At 25.3% G+C, this 27,561-nt stretch overlaps 1 protein-coding gene across 2 annotated transcripts; it reads left to right on the top strand.

Annotated features, from left to right (window-relative positions):
• Nucleotides 1-48: 48 nt before the first annotated feature.
• Nucleotides 49-23,785, top strand: LOC129987832 (programmed cell death protein 6-like). Of its 2 annotated transcripts, XM_056095799.1 has the most exons (9): nucleotides 49-98; nucleotides 14,605-14,684; nucleotides 16,952-17,035; nucleotides 17,921-17,982; nucleotides 18,086-18,130; nucleotides 19,394-19,552; nucleotides 21,003-21,112; nucleotides 21,196-21,330; nucleotides 23,607-23,785. In XM_056095799.1, exons 3-8 carry the CDS (start codon nucleotides 16,980-16,982, stop codon nucleotides 21,295-21,297), a joined length of 534 nt encoding a protein of 177 aa, XP_055951774.1. In that variant the 5' UTR covers nucleotides 49-98; nucleotides 14,605-14,684; nucleotides 16,952-16,979; the 3' UTR covers nucleotides 21,298-21,330; nucleotides 23,607-23,785. The 2 variants fall into 2 exon arrangements, with proteins under 2 accessions (XP_055951774.1, XP_055951773.1); XM_056095798.1 differs by lacking the exon at nucleotides 49-98 and having other exon boundaries at nucleotides 14,565-14,684.
• The last annotated feature ends 3,776 nt before the right edge of the window (nucleotides 23,786-27,561 follow it).

Here is a 27,561-nt window from a genome sequence, read left to right as displayed (position 1 = left end):
TTTGCTTTTAATTGGCTTTTAATTACCAATTTGTACAAAGACAGAATGGCAACACTATTGTGAAAATAAAAATAAGGCTGATCTGTCATCAACGTGGGGTAGAGTTAACCGGAGGACGTATTGGAGGATCAAGCTAGGTTCCAATTAGTGCCTGTAGACGGCGCCAGCAGTCTACAGCCATCTATAGGCGCTAACAAGAACTATCCCAATTGCAGGATAAGCTATAATAGGGGTTATAAGATTTGGCAAATAAGCACATTTGTGGCGAATTATGCCAATCTTTTTCATTACCTATTACGCGATTTTGTTTTTTATTTTATTCCGCCAAAACTTGGAATCGTCAAACTGATTCGTTTCTTTTACTCTTTCTGAAACTTTACTCGTTTTTTTACGCTCTTTCAGAAATTCATCTGATAACTTTTTTATTTTAATTTGATTTTGATGTAAATAAATTCTTTATTATTATTAAAATGTATTTATTTATTAAGAATATTTTAAGTCATTTGTTAAAAATTATTATTTATTAAATAACTTATTGAAAATGTAAATGTATTTATTTATTATTTTTTTCATTTATTTTATTATTGTATAATTATTTTTCATTTGAAAGAAAACGTCTCCAACAGTCGATAATAATAGAAATATTTTCATGCGAAATTTGAATAAATAAATGCCTTTATGTTATTGCGATTCGAAATAACATTTGGCTGCAAGGACTCTCCATATAATATATATATAAATTTTTTACTAAATGCAAATTTTTTTTCTAATAAAGGAGAACGTGCGCGTGTGTATACAGAGAAGAATAAATATGTAGGAAAGGAGGGTAGGAAAGTGTAATGTTTGGTAGAGCAATTTTTTAATTTTTATTATTTAAAAACAGCAAAAAAGTTTGAAGTTTTTCTGCAATAACTTTCGAAAATGTTTCCAAATTAAAAAAAAAAGATTTTAATTCATCTTTAAAGTAAAAGTATATTTAGACATATATCTTTTTAATTATAAAATCTTATAATATTCTTTATTTTAACAAATTTTTAAATTTTGATTTTCAGCAATATTGTAAATGAAAGACAAATCATTTTCATTTTTCAATCAAAGCTGAACAATTTTTCTTTGTTAAAAAATATGAGATAAAATTATTCATACTTTTAATATAATAAAATTTATAGGCTGGCATGCTTTCAATAAATTGCATCTTTCGAGGCAGGTTGTTGGACTTAGAGCTTTCAAATTTGGCTGGCAATTAGCGATTTCTTAGATAGCAATATTAAGAAATCTTGTTTCAAAAATTAAATTAAAATTTTAATAAAAAATTAACAAAATTCCAGCATTTTCTTTATAACTTCGAAATATATCACTGACCATAAACATTTTAAATTTTAAAAAAATTAATTTTTCAGTTATCTTTTTTTTTAATTCCATTCAATATTTTTCTTTTTTGATCTTAGTATTTTTCAAAAATATTTTTCATTGGTTTAGTAAACTATACTTCTATATGAGCACATTGCAATGATATTCAATACAATTTTATGCGCATATTATTGTCATTTTAATTTTTTAAAGATAATATAAAACTAAACAATTAAAATCTACAATCTTGGCTTTCTATAATATTTTGGATGAAGATTCAAATCTACTTTATTATCTTCATTTCTATTATTTATTTTTTATTTATTTTATTTCATTTATTTTAGGTTAACATAAAATTAAAAATTAGGTATAACTGGATTATCATCTTTTTTTCTTTTCTTTTTTTTCCCTAATAAAATACAGTTGATTTTTTTTTATTTGACCAACTTTTTATGGCTTTTTTCTATCATTTAATAAAAAGCAATTTTAAAAATTAACAACAATTCTATTAGTTTTAATATATTTACTTCTTAGCTCAATCATTAAATAAGTCCTCTATCAACTGCAAGATAATTCTTTTCGAAGGTTATGTTAATTATTTATATATTATAGTTTGCTGAAACAGTAATTCACAGAAAAAAACTAAGAATTAAAGAGGAATTAAACTAAAATTAAGTATTAAAAAAATAATTCTCAAAAAAATTCTCATAAACAGTATTTTTTATAATAATTTACAATTATATGTAACTTGTTATTTTTTTGCAATTCATGCATTAATTTAACCAAATTAAATTTATTGCAAATACTTTAATTGACATAATTAAAGTAATACTAAATGAATGATGGACAGACCAGCTGGTCACCGAAAGCAGCTGGTACATCCCTAATTATTTCGATTTCGTTTCCAAAGTATACATCTAACAATAATCATCCTTATAATGTAAATGTGTTTTCAATGTGAAACAAAACCGTCTACTTATATCATTGGGGAACGCGGTGTTTATTTATTAAATAGTTAGCTAACATTAGAGCTCATGTTTCTTCTTCGGCTCTAGCCATATCATACATGGAATACCTGCTTAGTTATGCACCGACTCCTCTTAAAATCGAAAATTAATATTTATTGACTAATTCTCTATTTAGCATTTATTTTCAGCTGCCGGGTATGTGCTTATATTGTTATATTAATGTTGAATGTGTAACATGGACCATTAATTGTTCTATAAATTTCTATATATCTTTTCTAATCCACTACTATTCCTTGAATAATCTACATTTATTCTCTGAAAATGTAATGAACTTGTTTGTAGATTATTTGATGAAAATAAGCTGGAATGTATAAACCTCTTCAAACCCATAATGGGATTTATGATATTTGATTTTATCAAGTAAATTCTTCCAATCAGACTTCAAATCTTAAGAAATAAAAAATTCAATTAATTTGCATCAAAAACTATTGTTATGACTTTTTCAAACGCAATAGAAGGATATTGGAAAACCTATCAGGAAAAATGATAGAAAAAAACCATGAAGGAGCCCGAAGTGGAGCAGTTCTCTTAGTTTTCGGAAAGGGGACATCCTACAATGGCAAATTTTCAGGCCCTGTGTCTTAATTTTGTTCATTTAAATCCTATTACTCCTTCCAATGATTAATACATTAATCTTATCCGGTATCAATAACATCATGTAATTGATCTTGACCATTAGTTATCTGCTAGGAGAGAACAGATTAAGGAAAAAAATGTCTTACGGCAGATCATTTTTTGACGGCAGATCAAAAAGATCCTTATATTTTCTACAGACTACTTATATTCTCTTTTCAAATTTATCACAGAAATTATACAAAAAATAAATATTAAGGTGATTCGAACCTTTAATTCGAAATATCGTAGTATAATAATATTTTAGGTATCATTTTAATCTATCTTTATATTGTTCTTTTTCCTTAATTACAACAGCAATAAAGTAAATAAAAATGGTGTTTAATATCGACAATATCAAACACATTCTTGAGTATAAGACCAAGAATTAAGCAGGATCGGTCTTTAGTCGATTGCTTCCAGTTGGGCGACGTTCATAAGGTCTTTTTCATATTTCCTGCATACAGGGTTAATTTTTCTTCCGCCTTGTCATGGACCTTAACAAACATAAAAGAATCCTAGTAGTCTTTTTACGAAGGGTGTTGTATGTTCGCAACATAAAATTTACAGGTACTTTGTCTATTTAGTAGGGGAAAAAAGGGGGACACGAGAAGGGTATTGGGACCAGACATTTCCGTACGAGTTAAACGTCCAATAAATCATTATTAGCTCATTGAAAAAAGGGGCTAGGGAGTGATTAGTCTTTGCTAAAACGCATAAGCCTGCTGGCAAGAATGTTTAGTGAGAAAATGTATTGGTATTTTAACTAAATTTTGATATTTAAACATAAGGAAAAAGCTTCTGTCTGTTTGTACATGTGCTGACTTTACAAACCAGCCTTTTTGACAAATCAAATTTGGCAAATATTTAGTTTGGTGGGTAAAAATGTGCTTTTCAGAGCGATTAAAATTTTTTTAATTAATTAAAAATTAAGCGAAATATTGGTCTTTGTTCGGGATAACTTTTTAAAAGTTTACAGTAGAAAAATAGTTTTTATAGCATTATAAAATTAAAAAATATATATATATCCTTTTAATGATACCAAATTTGTTTATCATACAATTTTTCTTACAATATTTAATACATTTTTTGAAATATATTTTAAACGTATTTTGCAACAATATATATTTCACTGTTGAAAAAAAAAGCTCAAACCCGTTTTCAATGTTACTACTAATTTTGTATCAGCTTTTTTTTTTTTTTTTTTTTCTGTTTCCATCATTGTTACCAGTTTTTTGTCTATCATTGTTTCTATCTTTTTTCAGAATTTACAATTTAGAAGAATTCGGAAAGTTAAAACTCTTCAGCAACGGAAATTATTAACTTCTAGTCCACTTAACATGCTATTTACTTATGGATCTGTGGCGAAACTTTTCATGAGCAGAAAATAAAAATTTCAAGGCATTTCTTCTTTAAAAAATAATTAGCATTTTATGCATTGGATTCTGGTTCATTATATAAGTAGTGTTTTCTATAAAATTTGAATAAAGGATTTTTTAAATAAAAGCCTTTTAACTAGGAAATGTGAATTTATGAAATTATTATTCTGCACTGAATTTATTCAAAAACAAGATATTTGTTCTTAATTCGAATTCTCCTGTAATCCTGAAAGGTTATTTTTAAGAATTTTATTTTAACATTTCCGAGCTTTTCCGAAAAACAAAAATAAGTTTTTTTTTTTAATTTTTTTAATTTTTAAAACTTTTTTCCATTATGGTAGATATGGATATTCTATCAACATTTTTATTTATTAATCACCATTTTAACAAGACGCATTTCAAATTTATATATTCATCTACGGATTCTCTTGACAGTTTCAGTTTCTTTAGCATTTGTAGAAAGAAAGTTTTCCAACTTAAAATTAATTACGATCATTAAATCATTAATTATAAAACATACTTACGATCATTAAATCATTAATTATAAAACATACTTACGATCATTAAATCATTAATTATAAAACATACTTACGATCATTAAATCATTAATTATAAAACAAACTTGCGATCATTAATTCAGCAAGGACGCTTAAATTGTTGGGCAGTTATATCGATTGGATCTGAAATCAGCTGGATTTCGGATTTATATAAAAAGTTCGCAAAAGGAAATAAAAACTAGAAAAATTGCTCCCTAATAATAAACGACAATAATGATCTATGAATTTTCAATTATTTTTTTATGTAAGTCCTAAAAATTATTTATTTCTGACAATGTTCTAGCATTTCAATTTTCTTTTTGTACCAAATAAAGAATTTTCATAAATCTTTGTTAAGTCACTGAAATAAATAGTATAGTGACCTATTTACTTATTACAAATAGTATACAAATTTTTGTCCATTTGTTGGCTAGCTTATGTGCATTCATGAATTAAAAATTAAAGTATATGTTTTAAAGTATATATAAATTTACGAGTATGTTTGGTTTATTAATCCGTGTGAAAAACACGCTTTAATCATTTTCTATTTAGCGTTAATTTCTATTTGTGATTTCAATTCTATTGCTGAGTTATATCTATAACAACATTTTATTTAATACTAGTCACTAAATAACTGGCTAGCCAACGTTAATGGCGGCTAAAATTTTCAATTAAATACTTTACTTAACTAGGTCTTAATAGCTTCTTAAGCAAATTATTTATAAGCTTCAAATTTTGATAGATAGTCTATAATAAATATTATATTAGAAGACTTCTATGATTCTATTCATTTTACTATGCATTTTCCTTATTTTCTGCCAACGCCACTAACTATCGTGGATGCACTTTGATATTTTTAGTCTTGTAACAATACAATCTAATTTCTAACCTAGAGTAAAACAAAAATTGGCATTTTTCTTCATATTAAAAATATTTTTAATGTAATTTTTTTTTTTTTTTTTTTTTTTGCAGAATTAGATAATTACATTGCTTACTTTCCTCAGATCAGCTTTGCCAGTCATAATTTTTTTAAAGGACAGAATAATAATTCGCACAGTAAAACGAAAACTGAACATTTTTTTGCAAATTTAATTATAACTTTGGTGTTCATCAAGAATTCTTATGCTTTTGTATAATTATTCTTGATACGCTTAATATTTGCTCAGAATTCTTAAGATTTTTGCTGGAAAATGTGTCTAAAATATTTTTAGAAAATTGATTAAATATGAAAAAAATATTTATACTGCAAAAAATTACAATCATTGAAAAAAAATTTCTGAATATATAAAAATAACATTTATACTGTAATATTTTCTAAAGTTATCGAGGGGAAAAAATATCAAGAACTTGCTTAATTTTTAGTTAATTAAAATTCTAAATGAAATTTTAAAAAATTGCTCCGAAGTGCACATTTTATCCGTCCAACGTAGCAAGTGCGTACTAAGTTTGGTAGCTATATGTCTTACGGTTTGATTAATAGAGCGTCAACACCCAGATATACAGACGCGCAAACACATATTCATCTTTATTATTAGTAGAGATAGCTCTACTAATAATACGCTTTATTATTAGTAGATAATGCATTTCATGTTTGTAAAGATGAAGTTTTGTTATGGAATTTTTATTCACCCTCTCAAGTGACACAGTTCAAAATTGCACTACACGTTTGTATTCTCTATGACTATACATAATTTTGCTAGAAATTAACTTGTCAATTTACTTAATTTTTAATTTCACATGAGTAGTGTCATCCGGTACTGAATATGAGAAAAAAAACAATTTATTTTTAAATTACATAATGCATATAATCTGCACTAATTATAAAGATAAATTTGTGAGTGTTTGTATTGGTACTGTACAGGGAAAATCGTTTGATCTATAACAACCAAATTTTGCACATATATTCAGTGCGGAAATTTGAAATTTCGGTGGGATTTTTTGAATTTTCAGTTAATTAAAATTTGTGAAATTTTGGTGTTTTTGCAATAATTTCTGAAAATATTATAGCAGAAAAACAATTTGCACAGCATCTTAAAATTCAAAACATTATCTTTTTAATGATGAAAATTTTTTTGCCATATAATTTATTTTTTATTTTTTAAAAGTTTTCAAGTTTATTTTACAGCATTGTATTTTATTACTGAAGAGAAACTGAAACCATTTACATTGTTGCTCCTAATACCTCATCTTAGCCTTTTCCCACTGATATGACCAAGATATGAAGGTTTGGTTTATTTTCCCATGTTGAGTTGACTTAAATATGAGGCATGCTTTTAATAATTTTTCTATGTATATTTTGTTATATTATATAAAAAAAAGTTCGCCCTTTTGTGACCAAAACTGAGTGAATTATGACAATTTGAATGTCACTGTTTTATAATAAAAAACGCGGAACTCCATTGACTGCCTCGAAGATACAAAATCAGTGCCCTGAGTTTCCCCAAGATTGATCAATCTAAAATAATTACATTTTTGATTGTCCTAAAATAAGGATATTCAAGGCTTTATAACTCGGTCAGATTTGCCGCAAAGTTGGAAACGTTAGATGGTCAAGATTATTTTACTGAATAGGATTCCTAGGTCTGAAGGATCGTATAAAATTTAGACTTCATAATCGTTTACAGAAGTACTTTTTTAATTGAAATAAAATAAAATATTACGTCATTTAAATCTTTTAGAAAGCAAAATTAAAAATAAAATTTTATGACGAGGCCAAAGAAAATATTATTGAATTATGTTTTTATTTAATTCATAAAATATGTAAATATTCTGTAATACAAATTAGATATTAATTCTGAACTCATACATTTTTTAAAGACGTGTTTGGTTTTTAAAAAATGTATTTATTGAAGTTTTATCAATTCCGGCTTCAATTTCAAGTTTACATTTTACGGGAGCTCATAGAAAATTAGAGAAAGGCATCGAAGAACGAACAGAATAAGGAAAGGCTTCTATAATAGTATCGGTGATATGTTTATAAAAATTTGAAGCTTAAAAACATTTTGCTTGAGAATCTATTAAGAGAGCAAGTTACATAAAATATTTAATTGAAAAGCAAATGTTAATTCTAGGCAAACCAGCTAGTTGCCAAAGGGGAATAGTAACAATAATTTAAAAATTAAAAAAATCAATTAATTTTTTTAAAATCTGCTTTTAATTTACTAATTAGAATATCTTTTAAAAAATCTTTTTTTACAAAAGTTATTTTATATAACTGGTAAAAATTGTTTGGAAATAAGTATTATAGAAAATAGTTTCTGATTGGGCCTCGCGTTTTCTAAGACCAACCCTGTAACAAAGGTACTAGAAAGTATTATTATAAAATATTCTTTAAAATATTTTCAATATTTAATTAAAATATGAAAAGAAATTACACAGAAATAAAATTGATATCACTGAATAATTAATATTTTGAATTTTAAAATGGCATAAGAATGACTTCTATGCAACAATACGCACCGAAGTTATTGAGACGAAGGGTTAAAACGTCAATAAATTTTTAAAGAAAAAAACCTATTTGCAATTTTAAAAACTTTTCTTAGTGAACATTTATTATTCAAATTACGAACCAACTTTCGGTCGAACGGTCTAGCCTTCAGAAATCTCGAATATGTTTTTGCCTTATAAATGTTCTAACTTAATTCAGAGACAACATCCAATCTATAAATTTAATCATGTTAAAATTTTTGTAAATAATGCAACATCCTTTTCAGAAAAATTAGACATATCAACCGAATGAAAAATTGAGCCCAATAAAAAAAAATAATGAAAGAATAAATAAAAATCGATATTTTAACTTGAATTTATTTTTGCAAACGATTGCCTTTATTTGAGAAGCTACTTTTAAGCGATTTCTTTCTTTGATGAATACAATACCAAACAAGAAAGAGGAAAATATAAAACTCATGTTATTAAAATTTTTTGGTTAAAAATCTTGATCATTAAGCAGATTAATAAAAATAATAAAAATTTTGCTATATGCTGCCTTCCAAATAGCTCTTCTCGGTCCTTTTTAATGAATATTAAATCAAAAGAATAACGTTAGAGTAAGATGCTGATACCCGTTCGTAATTTCAGTCTTACCGAAGAATAATATAATTATTAATGTGTTTATCTATATGTTAACATGAGTTACAAGACAGACTGGCGAACCAAAGCTTAACATTTAGCAAACGTGATTTAGAGGATAAAAATCACATTTTTATCCTCTAATCACTTTTAGGCAATTTATCAAAATTTACAACTATAATTTTAATTAATCTCTCTCTCTCTATATATATATATTTATACATACTATATATTGAAATAAAACTCATTCGACATGGTTGTATAAAAAATGGTTTTGTCCATTATTGCTATCAAAACATTAACTATATTAAAATGCAGCTCAAAACAGCGAACTCAAAAACTGACTAAAATACATCGATAAAAAAGTATTAAATAAGAAATAAATCGTAATAATAATTCCAATATTCTTTATCAAGTGTTTGTAATATTTATATGCTACAAGGGAAAAATAGATTCAGTTTAATCAACTTTACTTAAAAATCATCCGTTCAAAATGGATATTCACATACCAATGCGAATGTCAAATACTTTGTTATATCATTTGCGTAAACAAATAACTATCTGTTTAATTATTCCTTAATTTGTCTTTTTTTTTAATTCAATAAAAATTTATTCATTTGCCTTTATAAAATGAAGGCATTTGTTTGAAGGAAATTAGATCATGAGTTTACTGAATTTTCCCATCTCCAGGCATGGGTTAAAGTGTAATTATCAAGTTTCGCGTGGGAAAAATGTTGATTATCCCATAAAAAAAGAATCATTATCCATCAATCACTCACATTATAAGAATGAGAAATATGCATTCCCTACAGCTTTTCTAACTTTTTACCAAGTTTTCTCTAAAAGCTAATTAAATTCCGTTAATCCTACAATTTTAGCACATATGATACTAGATAAGAGCGCATCTGCTTACCACCACCCGGTGGTTTTGTTGCCGTAAGCAAATTGTGGTAGCTTTTCAAAAGCAGCAGAGATAGATAAGTAGATGGAAGTGGAAAAATCAATTACAGAACTGTCATAAGTATCTATTTTTCTTTCTTTATGCTCATAAAAGCATCGGTTACTGCGCTATCTAAGAAATACTTTTCTGCAAATAAGCTTTCTTTGAGAAACTACATTTAAGCAATTTTATTTTGATGATTAAAATGCGAAAGAAAAAAGAGAAAAATATCTAAATAATGTTTATTAAAATTAATTGATAAAAAAAAACCCTTCACTTTTAAATAGAATAGTAGATGAATAAAAATTTTACAAGATGCTGCATTCGGTGGATATCAAATCAAAGAATAACATTAGGTCAAAATACAGATATGCAATTGTAATTTCAATCTTACTGAAGAAATATATAGTTGTTCATATATTTATCTATACTTTGACATGAATTATAAGACAGACTGCCGACTCCAGAAACTGAAAATCTATCAAACATGCTTTAAAAGATGAAAGCGTGCGCTTTGATGCAATGCATCAAAATTTCCAGTTATAATTTTAACTAAACAAAATGTTGATGTTTTCCTCTTATAATTCCCAAATATATTATTGTACAAAAATGATACTAATACCATTTTCCAAACTTAATATCAAAATCCTTTTATTGATATCAATTTCATTATCATACAATTGTCTTTTTAATATAAATAAACTAAAAAAATATTTTAGAATGTATTTCTACAATAATTTTTATTATTGTAATAAAATTCATTTCATTGCCAAGACTATCAAAATTTAACTAATCAAGTAAAGCTGAATATATTCTTTTGTCATTAATTTAAACTTGTTTTTTCTGTCACTCAACATTACGCGTTTGTTTGTATGCAATAAAGTGATTACAAAAAAAAAAAAAGTATGACAGCAATAATAGTATTTGACAACAATAATCTTTGAAAAAAAAAATGGAATATTATGTTTGCAGTAGTAGCTGAAAAATCTACAAATGAGGTAAACAATTCCTTATGACATCTTGAAACAACACAATTTCTCGTACCCTTCAAGATATTTTATTTGTTCAATAAAAATGCTTAGGTAAATTAACACAGCCATATTCGAAATTTTGTTAAAATACCATTTTATCATTCAGATTTAGTATTTAAAACTTCAAAAAATACATGTGGAAATTCTGAAATTTTCTTCTGAAGCATTAACCAAGGTTTCTTTTATTCGCAAAATAATTATTTTTCTTCAAAAGTAAAATTTTCTTTTAGTGCGAGTTGATTAGTGATGGCATTCAGGTATCTAATTTTAAGGATAAATATCCACAATGGTTATTTATTTTTCAATTAATTGTATTCATATAAAAAAACTGTATGCTCTTATATGCTAATGTTATAAAGAGGCAGAAAAAGTATAAAGATAAAAGAGAGAAAGGGAGGGAAGCATATCATTTTTTTTTATTTCATAAAATTTTTAAAAAATTAATAAAAAAACAAAGAATAACACATCATACATTTAACATACTTAATTTAAATTCTTTTTAGTTACAATGAATAATAATGAGGTAGACGATTTTTTAAAAAGTAATTTTAACTAAATAAAAAAGAAAGATTTTTTTTTTTTTTTAAATGATATTGGAAACAAAAGTGAAAGATACTGTTTACAGTTTTTTTCCTTCCAATTTTCAGGCTGTGGTTTAAGCATTAATAAGAATCATGTTTTAGAGGTAGAATTTGAATTTTGAGAGGAGTTGCACTGATTATCAGCTTTGATACAATATCTTGAGAATATATTATATCATATATTCCAATTGTAAATGATTGTGCTTTCTCTTTGTTCATTAAGTTTATTTTTTTTCCTGTCAAGTTCTCTTTATCTCTTTAGAAGTCCCCAATTATATGATACATATCCAAGTTCAACTGCTCTTTCATATGCTAAAAGATTTCTTTTTTCTTCTTTTGTGAATACAATGGCCCAGGAAGTTCTTTCAGTTGCATTTAAAATGTACAAAACTACTTTGATTTTTAAAATACTGGTTTCATACAAACTCCTTCATCAAAACACTGATCAGAACATATTTTGTGATCCTTCTGATATTATTCATTCTCTGTCCATCCTTTTTTCTGTAATGAATAAAATTTGTCTTCAGTTGATTGCCATCTATTTTCTTTTATTGATCCAATTGATATATGTAAGTTAAACCACTCAGACAGTTTTAACCTACTTGTGTCAGTAATTTAAAATTTTTACTGAAGGTGAATTGAATCAATACTAAATTATTTTTGGAAATTAGCCTTTCTTTATGTTTTAGTAATGGGGACAATGGAAGTTGATTTAAAGTCTCCGACTAAAGTCATATTCTCCAAATTATTAAATTCCTATTGAACAAATGAATTTGCAGATAATTTGATTCAGAGATTATGATTATTTTTATTATTGATTCTAAATTGTAAATAATTTTTTTCAATTTAACATAAACAGTGTTAAAATTCATTATTCCATCGTAATTATTCATTACTTTAAAACAAAAAAAATTATTTTCCCATTTTATTTTCCTAAAACATTTTTTTTTCTTTCTATATCCTCATAGAAATTGTCTTTTTTAATAATTTAGTCAAAACCTTAATTCTAAAAGATAAAGTAGGTATATAAACTATATAAGTTTTAAAGGTTTTAAGGATTTTTATCATCCTTTATAATTTTTTTTTACACAATATCTCAGAACTATTCATTACTTGGTATTTATCCACTCATTTGAATAAGTTAAAACAATATTAGTATAGCATTTTTTAAGGTGGAGTAAATGTTTATTTTGTTAATGGTTTGGTTAACTAATATACATTTGTATATTACAATAATGAATGCTTGTGAAGCAAATCATTTTTATTTCATGAATTATTATTGAAAATCAAAATGAGAAGAAATTAAGCTTCAAAAAACTAAGAAAAAGAAAAATTTCTTGAGAAAATATAAGTGTTGAATAAAATATGACTTAAATATTATGCAAAAATTAACAAATGATATTTTACAATTTAATTGAAAATTCTATTGACTAATTTAGAATACACTAATATTTTTATATTAAATTAAAAAATAATTTTTATTTTTTGAAATTAAAAATTACATTCCAAATTTTCTTTAAAAGTTTTAACTTCTGTGCATTATTATAAAAGTAGAAAATTCAACATTTAGAACAAATTTATCCAAGATATTAGAATTTTTAATACAAATTTTCTTTTAAAATATTATTACACCAATCGTATAATTAGAAATAATTGATTCTATTACCTTTTCAAATTTAGTTTGGCTACTTTCAATCAAAATTCTGATTTTTAACATTAAAAGAAGAATTAAATTGCTGTATGCATAAATAAATGTATTAAGCATTTATGAAAAAAATTAATAAATTAGAATAAGAAATATATGTATTGAAAAAGTACTTTTTAAAATCATGTAATATTAATCAGCTTATGCATATAATTTTTAATTCAATATAAATCTTATTTTAACAAAACAAAAATTAGTTTTTATTAAATAGAAAATATTGAATATTTTGATGATTCCTTTGAGGATTTTTGGTTATCATACTTTCGTAAAGGAGAATAAGCCATATTTTATCAAAAACTTAACTAAAATAATATATATATATCTTTACAAGTATGAATTATTCAATTTGAAAACAAATTTTAAAGAGTTCATCATGCACATTATCAACATTAAAAAAAAGAAAAAAAGAATGGACAAAACTGCAAGAAAGAGATTACAGATTTTTATTATTGCAATTTTTAGACCACAAAATATAAATGCTTTATTGCTACTATAAATACTAACAAATAACAAAATCAAAGCATGCCTGCAGTTATAAAAAATGTTTTAAATGTTCTATAACACTAATTTATTACTGAATTAGGTAAAAAAATATATATAATTTTTTAAAAGCATCATTTAAAATTTTTTTAGCTAATTTTTAAAAAAAAACATTTAGCTTTGTACAACAACAAACAAACAAAATATGGGCATTAAAATTAATAGTATAAAAAACTAAAATACTTTCCAATGAATACAGCCAAATTGCAAGAAATAAAATGAAAACTACATCGAATTTGTATTCCGAATAAAGCATCATTTTTAGCTTCCATTAAGAATTTAAATGAAACTTGTAAGTTCATTCCATTACTTTGTGAAATCTTTAAATTTCATTTAACAAACCAATAGAAGATAGAATTTAATTATGAGTTAACATATTAGTTTCTTGCCATTTAATTAATTATAAATAAAAGGCGCCTGTAGAAAATTCAGCTTTCCCAAGTTCCCAGCCACAGTCAACATTAATTTCTAGTCAAAAATTAGATTCATAAAACTTAATTATGAGCAAAAATAAATATAATATAACACGGTATTATTCTTTTATTAAAAAAGATCGTGCATAAATAAGGTCTGCCTTCATCATAGATCCAACCGACATTCGTCCACACTCCACCCTATACATTCCAAAAATGCGCTTCATTCTTGGCGGGTAAATAAATTTTCAAATTTTGGCGAAAAAAGCTTTTCCGAAAGCAACCATACATCGATTCCCCCATTTCCATCACTAGCGGAATGAAATCCGTCCTCCAGTGCTGCTTCCCCCATTGCTCCCCCCTTTCAACTTCAAATGGGGGGTTCAAGCGTCCTCCGGTTAACGAGTCTCATCAACGTGAGGTATTGCAGTATTCATAGTCATTATCATTGAATAAAGGAAGGTTCTTCCTTTGATTATAACGTATAAACACATTTGGCATGTGAGTATATTTTTCTTCTTTTGTCTGAATGTTAATTTGCTTGACTAACCGGTTTTGGAATCTTTTCTGAGTGAGAAAGTCATATTTTAAGATTGGTTAAATTTAAAAATTGTCTGCATTGAAACTCATGGAAGCATTGCATTAGGAAAATAATTTTGCGCGACTGATTCATTGATTGTTGCAGTGTGTTAAATTTTTAATCTGAAACAATTAATCTAGACTTCAATATGACATTAGATTTTAAATCTTAGAAATTTCTAAAATTGGAATTTACCAAGATTATTATTTTTTTCAAAAGTTAGCAAGAAACTTATTAAAATTTACATTATTTGTGAAAATTGAACTAATTGTTTTATTTGAATCTTAGATATCGTCCATAAGAATACTTTAATATTCATCACTATGATTTATTGCAATTTACAAATAAATGGTACATTTGATTAAAATTTTAAAGATTTTAAAAAGTATTTGTCTAAGCTTATGACTAGTTCTTTATGGCTTATTAAATTTCTTAAGCATTTTATTATGTTTTTTTCTTCATTTTACTTTAATTATGTATTAAGTTCTGTTTAAATTTGATGCCTTAAGTAAATTTTTCTCCTTTCTTTTATCATTTCATTTCTTCTTTAAATTAACAAAAATAAGCAAAGTTTTAAACAAATGTTAGCTGAAAAACATTGTGTTCTTCCTATCATTCTAATATAATGATTGAAGTCTGCATTTTTAGTAATCTTAATATTTCCTATAGTATTCCTTAAAAATATAATCTTCTGCAATTTAGATATTAAGCTCAATATTGCTTCAAATTAGCTAATGAGTTTCAGAACTATATTGTTGAATAAATCTTACAAAAGACTGTAAGAAATAACATAACTTGTTAATTCTTCCATAAACTTCACATTCACATAAAAGGCCCTTGTATATATATAAATTATATATAAGAATCCTATATCATACTCTGATTTTCAATATTTTGATTCACTTTCAGTTTGTTAAAATTATCTTGTTCATATAATTTTCTGTGTTCAAAAAATTTCAAAATTATAAATGTTAGTTTATGAATTTGGTTTTAACCATATGATTAATGATTTATCATTCTTTAACTAACTTGTCATACTTTATCTACACAAAAGGATCTCCATAACTTTATTGGTATTTAGAATTCTTAAGCAAAATTCTAATTCCTGACAAACTTAAACTATAAAACTTTGATTAATTATAAAGCTATAAACTTATCTAGATTTTTTTTTGAACTTCTCTGTTTGTTTTCTTAAGAAGCATGCACATTGCAAGCTTAGAAAAGTAAATAAAACGTTAAAAAAAATACAAGTAAAGGGAATTCAGAGAAGTGATTATTAATTAAAGGAGCATTTAAAAAAATCTAAAATATTTGGATATGAATAGATATAAGGAAACAGTGTATGAATATCCTGATTATCGGTTTCTTTAAGGGCCTTAATGTTAAAATCTAGACATATAACATAAATGTTTTTTTTTCCTTTAAAACATGAAATTTCCAGAAGATCATTATTTCATCAAATCTGGCAAAATACAAGAATGCCTATTACTAAATAATAATAAGTTGGAATAAAAACATATGAAATGTAACATTAAGTTAGTGGGGGAAGAGTTGGTGTTTTAATTTCTTAGCAAGATATTGAAACATTAAAAAATTTGTAGATACCCTGACCAAAATTAAAACTTTACAATAATTTTTCATGTATTGAATTATCTAAATACACTTATTGTGACAAAGTCTGTGAATTGTGCTCTAATATACTATTCATTTCATTTGATGGAAACTATGATAACGCCAGTTGATATCTTGATGTATATCATATGTTCAATTAAATTATATGGAAAATATATTGTTTCCATATAATTTTATTGTCATTATTGGCTGATTTTAACATGACATCTCTCTCTGCAGCTATAATGCAAATTTCCTATTTCTGTTCTCTAATATATACATTAAATAGATTTTAAGACCTGCAATGGTATAGAAGTAAAAGACAAATACTTTTACAGTAAATTTCTGTTGTTTTCTTCTGTTTAGTTATACTGTTTTGAAACTGATTAGTGAGGTATTATAATGTATCAGCTAGTTTCATTGTGCAATAAAATATAATGCTGCTATCTCTTTTAGTTATGTGAAATGCATAAAATATGTTTGAAATACATTTGAAAGTGCTTTTTTGGTAATGCTCATGTTTTTTTATATGAATTAACATGTATTGTTTATACTTATTGCCTTATTTTCCTCTTAGGTGTTATTAAATAATTTAAGGTAAAAAAATGGCTTATAATCCACAACCAGCTAGTGATCAGTTTTTATGGGATGTTTTTATGAGGTATTTTTTGCTTTGATTTTCTTATATTTAATGACATAATTAATGCCATTATTTGGTTCTAGATAGAACATTTTATAATTAAATAATCATTTTTATCACTTTAATCAATCATTTTAGTATTTTAGTTGAAAATAAAATTTAGTTCTTCATTTTCTTATTAAGTTATCACTCTTAATCTAAAATTATTTATTTATTTATTTATAATTTTTTGATATAAATTGTGTGAAGTTTACATATTTAAATTAATTTTAAAAGTTACTAACCATTCTGCAAATTTATATTTTATTTACTTAAAATTGTCTGAAACCATGCTGTTAGAAGTATTTCATTGTGTTCAAATTTTTCTTTCTCACTCTTAGATTTATACTGAAGTATATCAATATTTATTATTTTTGTAAAAGTTTCTATTATAATTGATTTGGAAGTATTTTTTAAAATGTATATCGGCTTTTCTCTTGCAAGATAAGCATTTGTTGCTGTAAGAGGGTTTTCTTTTTAATTTATTGCTGCTGTGATGTGAAAGGGAAAGGAACATAATTTTTAAATAATAGAAAGCCCTTCATCTTTCCATTTTACTGGAAAATTTATATTTTAAGGATAATAAATAATAATAAAATAACTGTTATTGTATATTTTATTAAATGGACAAAAAGATATGTTAATATTAAAGTTGCAACTCTTCATATTTAATTTTTAAACTCTCTGTACATTGTTGATTGTTATTATCTAAAAAGTTAATTGTTTTTCTGCTACTTGTATATTAATAGCATGCCTTTGACAAACTTTAGACTTAACCAGATATCATTGCAAACATAGTGAATAAATTAAAATAATTTTTCTTAATAAAGTTTTCCTTTTTCTATTGTTGTTTATTTTTATTTATAGAGTGGATCGTGATCGGAGTGGCTCCATTACAGCTAATGAATTACAAGCTGCTCTTTCAAATGGTAAAATTTGTTACAAATGTTTAAAATGTTGTGGTAGGCTGTATTTCTTTTGTTATGTTGTTATTTCTTTATATTTAATTAATTAAATCTTATCTGTCTCTAGGTACTTGGCAACCATTTAATCCAGAAACAGTCCGGATGATGATAGGTTTGTATAAAAATTTCCTGGTCATACTTTTCTTAATTGAACGGTTTTTTAATTATTAAATTGAGCTCCATTTTCAACAAAGGAAAAAAATTATTATTTTTGTACTGTGGGAAATTTATGTTTACTATATAAGATATTTGTTACTTGTTCATAGGAATATATTATTCTATTTCCATAGAAAAAATTGCTTAGAAATTGTTGAGCTCTGTATAATGTTGAACTATGTTGTGCCTCTATGTATCTAAATTTAAAATACATTACAACTTATATTTTCGGGGGGGGGGCCTTCAAAAATCATTTTATACATACATTCTAGAGTCAAAAGGTAAGAGTTCCCCTCATCCGTTTGATTTATTTCTGTGATATAATTCAAAACTTCCCAGCAAGGAACTTAAAAATTCATGCTAAATGCTTCTTTACTAAATGATTTTCCCTCCCTTAATTTTCTAAGCAGTATTTTAACTATTATTTCATGAAAAGTATTCCATGAAATTGGGATGCTAGAATTTTGAAAATATTTGCTGTCTGGATGTAGAATTTATCTTTAAAATGTTTGGAAGCATTTTACTGTGAATGTAACTGTAAAAAGTGACAAATTTCTGATACTTGTTTTTACAATCTTGATTTAAGTTTGTAGATTAAGCAAGAGACATAACTAAGAAATTCTTTCAAAGTAGAATAGACAATGGAATTTTTTTTAATAGCCAACTTAAATTTTAATAATAATTACTTAGTCTGTTGATGTCAGTGTTTGATGTGCCCACATTATATCATCTGTATTTTATCTAACACTAAATTTATTTGTAGCCTCAAATTTTTGTCCTAAATTTATGGAATAGTTATCTCTAATTGGCATATTTAACTTAAAGAATGAAGCTAAATATATGCAAACACATAGCTTTCAAAAAAATTTTAATTAATTTTTGAATGTTAGTCTGTTTAATGAGTCATTTTTTGAAAGTTGGTTGGCTTACATTACTCTTTCAATTGAATAAATATAATACATTATTTAACATTTTTATGTATGTTCATTATGCGTTTTTGGGTAATATAGGTAATGTAAATCTTATCATGCTATTTAAAAATTTAATGTTCATTAATAACTTGGAATTTTAATTTATGCAAAAATGAAATATAAATAAACTGAAATGTTTCATTCAATGCATTTTTCATTTTGGGAACTATAGATAGATACCAAGTGTTTATTAAACATCCAAATGTTTAAATAATTAGTTTTGTATTTATATAAATCTCTTGTTTTAGGTATGTTTGATAGGGATCACTCTGGGACCATAAATTTTGAAGAATTTAAAGCTCTTTGGAGGTATATTACTGACTGGTTAAACTGTTTTCGCAGTTTTGACACAGACCGCTCTGGTAATATAGACCAAAATGAGCTGAGGAGTGCTCTGACTAGTTTTGGTAAGTATTAAAAGAAATATTTATGGAATTTTATTTTGTTTTGTGTGTAATTAATCATGTATTCATCATGAGCTTAATCTTTTCTGAGTATATTGGTATTCTCATCTCTTCTAGTAATGAAAGTAAACATATGTCTGTCTTTTTGTATTCTACTGATTATATTCATTTGAATTTTTTAAAAAAATAATTTGTCTGAGAAATAATGGAAATATGAATCTATCATTTAGCTGTTTTTAATAATTTTTTTTCTTTCTATATAATATTTTGAAAATATAATTTTATTTTCAAATTACATTTTTTTCAAGGATCAAATTTATTCATTTAATGAAGTCCATGGATAATTTAAAACTTTTCTCCGGTATTAATTTTTGTTGTTAAATTTAACTATTCCTACTCGTGTAACTTGCATGTAATGCTTTATTTTGAAAGCACTTTCTGAAATTGGTAAATTTTACACAGAATTTTCAGTTTTTGTTTAATTTCCTGATAATGTAAAGAAGTTTTAATTATTTGTACTTTCTGTGTTAATAGTTTGAAAGCCAGGGAAACCAATATTTCAGATAGCCAACAATTTCAGATAATCAAACTTGATTACTAAAGCTAAATGTGATAAACTTTATATTCATTTATGTGTTCATTGTAATATGTATTTTAATGTTTAAAGCTAATTAATTGTGTATTCAAAATTCTGTTTTAAAAATGAATTTTTTTTTCAAAATATGTTGAAATGATAAATATTATGTAGTTGTTTCTGTTTCCTAAATCTACATTAATGAAAGTGAAAATTCATAAGTAGATTTTTGAAAATCAATCAATGAAAGATTTTTCTGAAATTTGTTATTCATATTCTATAAAGAATTAAAAAAATTTAAGAGTAGGTTTCATGGCGATTCATTTATTAGTTAATTTTTAATGGAAAATAATATTTCTATATGTGACAAGATTATGTTACTTGATGAAACAAAATCTTTTAATTAGAGATGTTTTAAATCATTTCACGTGTTTGCCTCCAAATTGCCTTTTAAAATGTTGAATTGTAGTTTACATTATTTTCCAATCATTATTTGTAACATATGAAGAGAATTAGCTTTAAGCAATTTGAAAAAAAAAAAAAAAAAATCATTTGGTCCAGCTGATTATTATAGTTTTTAATTTTTAAAAAAAGCTGCTGAGGATTTTTTTAATACTTTACTATAAAGTTTTTTTTTTTTTTTTTTACTTTAAAATGATTAAATGTGAAAGTATATTTATCCCAAGTAACAACAAGTGTATCATACTAATGCTGAAGGGAAAGGTCATCTTATACTTTAAGGAATACAAGTATTAGTTTTATCAGTTAAAAAATTATTGTAACTTAAGCAAAATAATTAAATAGAATCTATTTAAAATTTATCAATTCCTTTAATTTTTTTTTTCATGAGGATATTCATATGTTAAAAATATTTTATAGGTTATCGTCTTAGTGACAGGTTTTACTCCTTGCTAGTCCAAAAGTTTGACAGAGATGGAACTCGCACAATTAAATTTGATGATTTCATTCAATGTTGTGTTATGCTGCAGGTAATTTTTTAAATTTTAAATATTTTGAATGATTATTTTTTATTACTTGATTGTCTTTCTTTAACATTCTTATTTAATTTCAGAGCTTAACTGCTGCCTTCAAATACCATGACACAGATTTGGATGGATGGATTAGGATTTCTTATGAAGAGTTCTTGACTCTTGTTTTCAGTTTAAAAATGTGATGAATTCCTTCTTAAAAATTCATTCCATAAATTGTGAGTTTAATACATGAATTTTGATTCTCTGAAATTTTTGAAACTTTACTTGTTTTTTTTTGTCTGACTAGATATTTCTTTAAAAAAAGTTTTTTTAAACTTAATTGTTTTAATTTTATATTTTAATTTGAGTATTATTCTAATGAATTATAAGTTCCATTCTTAAGAATTTCTGAGTTAAAATTTTTCTTTCAAATTTTTTTCTTATAATTTCAAAGATATAAATACTTCTGATTCTGAAAATGAACATAAAAAGAATATTTTTATCATTAGTCTTATTTTTTCACATTAGCATAGCTGAAAGAAATTCTTATGAAGCTGTGAAAATGGATTGTTGAAGTGAATTAATTAAATTTATCATCACTGAATTATTTGAATATGAAGCAAAATTTTAAATATCCCAAAATAGAAAAGTATTAGTTACTGCACTTTTTCAATTACAGGCATTTTTTTACATTTTTATGATAAATAACTTTTTAAAATTTAATTTTGAAAAATTTAAGGAACAGTAAAAAAAATCTTTCCTTATGACTACTGAGGGATAAGTTAGTATCTTAAAAAATATTAATAGCAGTTTTCATGATGAAATCGAATAATATATTGATGATGCAATAAATGATTTATGTTTCATTTCTATTTAGCATATGTTTTGAAAAGATTACAAGAACAAACTAATAACTATCTTGCTAATAAGAATGGCTAAACACATTTATTTTGAAAAAGAAGAAGAAAAACGTGGGAATTTTTATTATAGTAACTTGCAACATTATTAAAAATCTAATTTGTTCTCACTTTGAAAATTAATATAATTTTTAAGTGAAATATAAAATTATTGATGGTAATGAAATTTCATTCAAAACTATGCTGTTTCTAAATTCATTATTGTTTTTTTTTTTTTAATGCTTATTTAAAAAGGCATATATAGGTTACAAGTCCTTTTTACCTTCTTGTATTAGAAGTATACAAAAGAAAAAAATATTGTTACCATCAAATATTTCAAACATAAGATTTTGATTAATTTTCACATATCAGACCCCTCTGAGTCCAAAAAAACATTTATTTGTAATTATGTGTTTATCTGTGAGTACAATAATTCAAAAATGTTTTTAGATAAATGATGAATTTTGATTTACGGAAGTTACCCCAAATTCATAGATATCTATCAAATTTTAAAAACAGTCTATTAAGAAATGTTTTTTTTTTTTTTTTAATGTTAGATTGCAAGTAAGTATAACTACAAACATAAAGAGCTAGATAGATAAAATTTGGTTCACTGGTTTAGCTTCAGAAATGTAGATTCAAATTCATAAAGGGGAAAAGTCATTTGTCAGTTTGTCTTTTTACATGCATGTAAATGCAGTAATTCAAAAACATAACAGAGGGAATTGAAATTTGGTTCAAACTTTTCATATTTAAAGTGTTGATTATTGTCAAATTTTGAACGAAATCTGTCCAAGGGTTGATCAATTGCCTCATGTAAATGAATACAGTAATTCAAAAATGTAATGAGTTAAATAAAGGAAAATTGATATGTGATCTTTTGACTGCAATTGTGGTTCTTAATCATATTTTGATTTCAGCCAGTCAGAGAAAGGCTTCCAAAATGCATATTTGATACTCTTACATTAATCACATGTTAATTGCCTGAAGGAAATTACTAAAAATGGCATATTTACATCAGAAATTAACATTTGGAAACTATTGTTTATCAATGTCATTCATTAATACACAAATATGACTTTTCTTTACTAAAATACGAAGCACACAATTCTCACATGTGGGATTCTGAAAATAAAATCTGAGCTCTTGTTGTGTTTACTGTCCTTGCCTCTGGTTTATTGTTTTACCAGAATTTACATTCTTACAGAAATTTACAATCTAAATAATCTTATTCTATTTAATGTATTTATATGAATTTATATGCTTTAAATTAGAGAACTGGGATAAAAAAAACGACACAAATATTTTGGAATAAAGGCAAATTAGAAGTTTTCGATAATAATCTTATACAATGTGTTTTATTGTACTATTTATAAGTAACTGTCCTTTCTTTCACATATTACATATATATGGTGTTATTTTTCAACATTACTTCAGCATCACATATAAAGTTTTTAATTGTGCTTTTTGTTGTTCATTTTGTTTACTGTGTAATAGAAATTGATGCTATTTTGTTCAATTTTTTTTCTCTCAATCAGTGCAAACTGATTTTTTTTTTTTTTTTACTGCATATGGTTACCAAAAAATATTTGTTTAATTGAAAATTATTTTAATAGGAAGGGACGTTAAGGCTGAGCTTGTTTTTATGGTGTCCTGGTGCATAGAATGTTGCCAAAAGTTGGATCATCTGTTAGAATTTAAATTTCATTAATCTCTTATTGTTATACACATGCATATCTTTTCTATTTCCTTGTATTTCTACTTCTGAAATAATTAAAAATTTTATTATCATTCATTTTTTTTTGTTTTGATTTTGAAAACAATTCCAAAATATTTCCTGATTTTTTTAAAAACATTTCTTTGTGTGACTGTAACTTATGGCACTTTACAAGCTGGCAGATAGTTATCTGTCAGCAATTTAAAAAGAGTGAGCATCTCTTGTTTTTTCAGTAGCGCCAACTAGGGACAAGAGTACGACTTAGCTATATCATGTGTTGACATTCGCTTACACAACTCCTTTTTACGGGGGGCACATTCACACATTGAACACAGAAGAACAACCATGCCCGAACTGTGGATGCCCAGATCACAAGTAGACACGCTACCCCTATACCAGGATGTCGGCTTTTTTAAAAAAACTTTTATTTGTTTTACCTTCTTTTCATACTTTATTATTATTGTTGTTGTTGTTGTTACTTATGGCACTTTATAAGCCTGCTGACAGATCTGTCTGCGATTTAAGCCGAGTGAACATCTCTTATTTTTTCAGTATCACCAACTAGGGCCAAGAATACGACTTAGTTACTTCATGCAACACATTCACTTGCACAACCCCTTTTTGCAGGAGGTCACATTCACACACCTCACCGATTTCTGCTGTGTATATGTTACCGTTAAAGTATATAATGCAGTTACTTCATAGAATACCTAGTTATTCCATGAAATAACTGATCCTGTCCGTTAAAGTGTGTAATATATTATTAATTTGACACTTTAACTAGTTATTCTATGAAATAACTAGGTATTCTATAAATTGACTAATGTGAGATAGGTAAAGTATAAAATAAACAATTTATCTAAAATGAAATTAAAAAAGAAGAAATTGCAAAAGAAGCAATTTATCTAATTTATGCAGCGTATAAATGGTATTTATGGAAACGTACCATAAAATCATTTGTTACAACAATAATTACTTAAATGACACTTGGAATTACAAAGAACATTATTTGTAAAACAAAAACATCTTTTATTTCTAAAACAAACAAACAAAAACATAAATGCAATAGGGATGGAAGGTAAATATATTTGTCGTGCAAGATATATGATATAGATAATAACTAGTTAAACCATGAAATACAAGAGAATTTTACACTTTAACGGACACGATCAGTTATTTAATGAAATAACTAGGTATTCTATAAAATAACGGATTTCATACTTTAATGGTAACATATATACTGAATTTTTTGCACAGAATAAGAACAACACTGCCTGAACTAGGCCTTGAACCTGGGATGCTCAGATGTAGGACGCTAGCTTTATATATATGTATATGTATATATTTAACCAGCACTTTCTCTGAGGTGCTTTGGTAGAGATATTAAATGACAACGCAAATGGGCAGCAGTATATGTATTTCTACTGTGTATGTATATGTATTTCTACTGTGTTACATCAGGAAAATAATTGTAAATGATGTGAGCAAGAGAAAATATAATAAATTGTGCCCATTTACTGACTGTGATGTTATAAATAATAGAGAGGTAAGAGAAGTGCAGTTAACCAAAATATCATAAAAATATAATGTGTTTGTAAAAAAAATGAAATTATATGATCTTTTGTTCACATATTTACACCAGGAAAATAATTGTAAATGATGTGAGCAAGAGAAAATATAATAAATTGTGCCCATTTACTGACTGTGATAAATAATAGAGAGGTAAGAGAAGTGCAGTTAACCAAAATATCATAAAAATATAATGTGTTTGTAAAAAAAAAAAAAAAAAAAAAAAAATGAAATTATATGATCTTTTGTTCACATTATTTACACCAGGAAAATAATTGTAAATGATGTGAGCAAGAGAAAATATAATAAATTGTGCCCATTTACTGACTGTGATGTTATAAATAATAGAGAGGTAAGAGAAGTGCAGTTAACCAAGATATCATAAAAATATAATGTGTTTGTAAAAAAAAAAAAAAAAAATGAAATTATATGATCTTTTGTTCACATTATTTACACCAGGAAAATAATTGTAAATGATGTGAGCAAGAGAAAATATAAAGATTGAAGTGCTATTTATCTTGGTAAATCATTGAGGAAGAAAATATCGTTGTGTTCTTTGTGCACCATTTACATATGCTATGTCACTGATACTGGATTTTAAAGAAGACAAGAAAAATGATTCAAAGAAGCTACTTCACTGTTATATTCAAGATGTTTCTTAGATGCTTTATGTTTTAGATCAAAACTGAAATAATGATAAAAAATTTCCTTAGTTTTCTTTTTATCATAAATTTATTGAATATATTTTTTTATCAATGAAAATCTGTCATTTCCCTTTTTGTTTACATACATAACTTACTATTATATTTTGAACTGATTTATAAAACTGTAGTTTTATATATTTCATGTTTGCATAACTTAATATTTACTTTTTTGTGATATTCATATTGAACATGACATCAATATGGAAAAATTTATGAATTTTTATATCTTTTGAATTTATATATCAGATGCTACATTGAATTTATTGCTTTTGGGAAAAAGATTTTTCAAACTTAATGCTAAAAGAACTTACCATTGAAGAAATGCTGTGATCTAAAATCTAAAGCTTTCGAGAATTTGTGAAATTTTACGTACTTCAGTAAAACAAGCTAATTTTGGTTATCTTTCCTATTCTATGAAGTAATAAGTTAAAATGTATTGCTTTTTTTACTTAAAAATCTGATTTAAACTTCTTGTTACTTCAGATGGGCATTTTACAATATATAAAAGTAAATATATTGATGCATTTAGAAAATTAATTGCTCTTCAAAATTAAAAACAACCAAGCCCATTTATTACAAACTTTGTGCAAGTTTCACATTTGATCGTCTATTTATATTTCTCAACTCAAGCGAGAGATCACATTGTATGATATTACAAAGTTCTGGAACTTATCCATGTCTTCTGTATATAAGAATAAATAATACCTATTAAAAATAACAAAATTTGAAAAAATATTAAAATATCTTATTTGATAGTTTCATTGCATATAAAATTAACAGATTTATGAAAAATACTATTGATATTTATTATCTATTTCTTAATTGGACACATTAAAAAACGTTTTGTTTACTGTAAGTTAAAGAATGTCTATTCCGGTTTTGAAAAAAAGATAATATGGAAATTCATTACCAAACCATGTAAGAATTCGAAAAAAGAAAAAAAAATGTTATTGTGTAAAATTAAAACCATAATTCTGCACTCTGGTTAAAAATATTTTACAAGAATTAATTATGTATTTTATTTAATAGAAAATGTAACAAGCAATGTGAATGTTATCTTCTCAATTTGTTTATTTCTTTAGTATAGTGAGTTTTGTGTTTAATTTTGTGTTTTTCTTTCGCATTATGGAAAAATAACTCTCGCCAATGTGTAATAGCACTTAGATAACATTTCTAATGTGTGAAAGTTAAAACAACTTCATAAGACATCATAAATATTGAGAATAAAGCTATAATATCATTTTAAATTTAAAATTTAGTTTTGACCAGAGATAATAACATATAGTCTGAAAAATTGAATTATCACGATTCTCATATCAATAAAACACCACTGTAATAATTTCAACAAAGAAAATCTGATACTTAAAAAATAATCAGAAAAGAATTTCACCATCTATACTTTACATTACAGCAGTACAGTGCAAATAATTTACCACAAGATCAGGAATATAAAACTAAAATACCTTACTTGGGAAAATAGAAAACAACATGTTACTTATGATGGCCAAAGGAGTCACCGAGATGTTGAAGAACAATACTTCACAGAATGCAAGATATTAAGTTATAATGAATATCAGTTGT

This window comes from Argiope bruennichi, chromosome 10 (genome assembly GCF_947563725.1).
Source record: "Argiope bruennichi chromosome 10, qqArgBrue1.1, whole genome shotgun sequence".
NCBI lineage: Eukaryota > Metazoa > Arthropoda > Arachnida > Araneae > Araneidae > Argiope > Argiope bruennichi.
Note: the sequence above shows the minus strand (reverse complement) of the source record. Positions and strands in the feature narration are given on the sequence as shown.

Excerpts from the sequence above, each read along its gene's own strand:
- LOC129987832 (XM_056095799.1), top strand. The coding sequence starts at position 16,980 with ATGGCTTATAATCCACAACCAGCTAGTGATCAGTTTTTATGGGATGTT. Across the intron at positions 17,036-17,920 it reads TTATGGGATGTTTTTATGAG|AGTGGATCGTGATCGGAGTG; the intron begins GTATTTTTTGCT and ends TTTTATTTATAG. Across the intron at positions 18,131-19,393 it reads AACAGTCCGGATGATGATAG|GTATGTTTGATAGGGATCAC; the intron begins GTTTGTATAAAA and ends CTCTTGTTTTAG.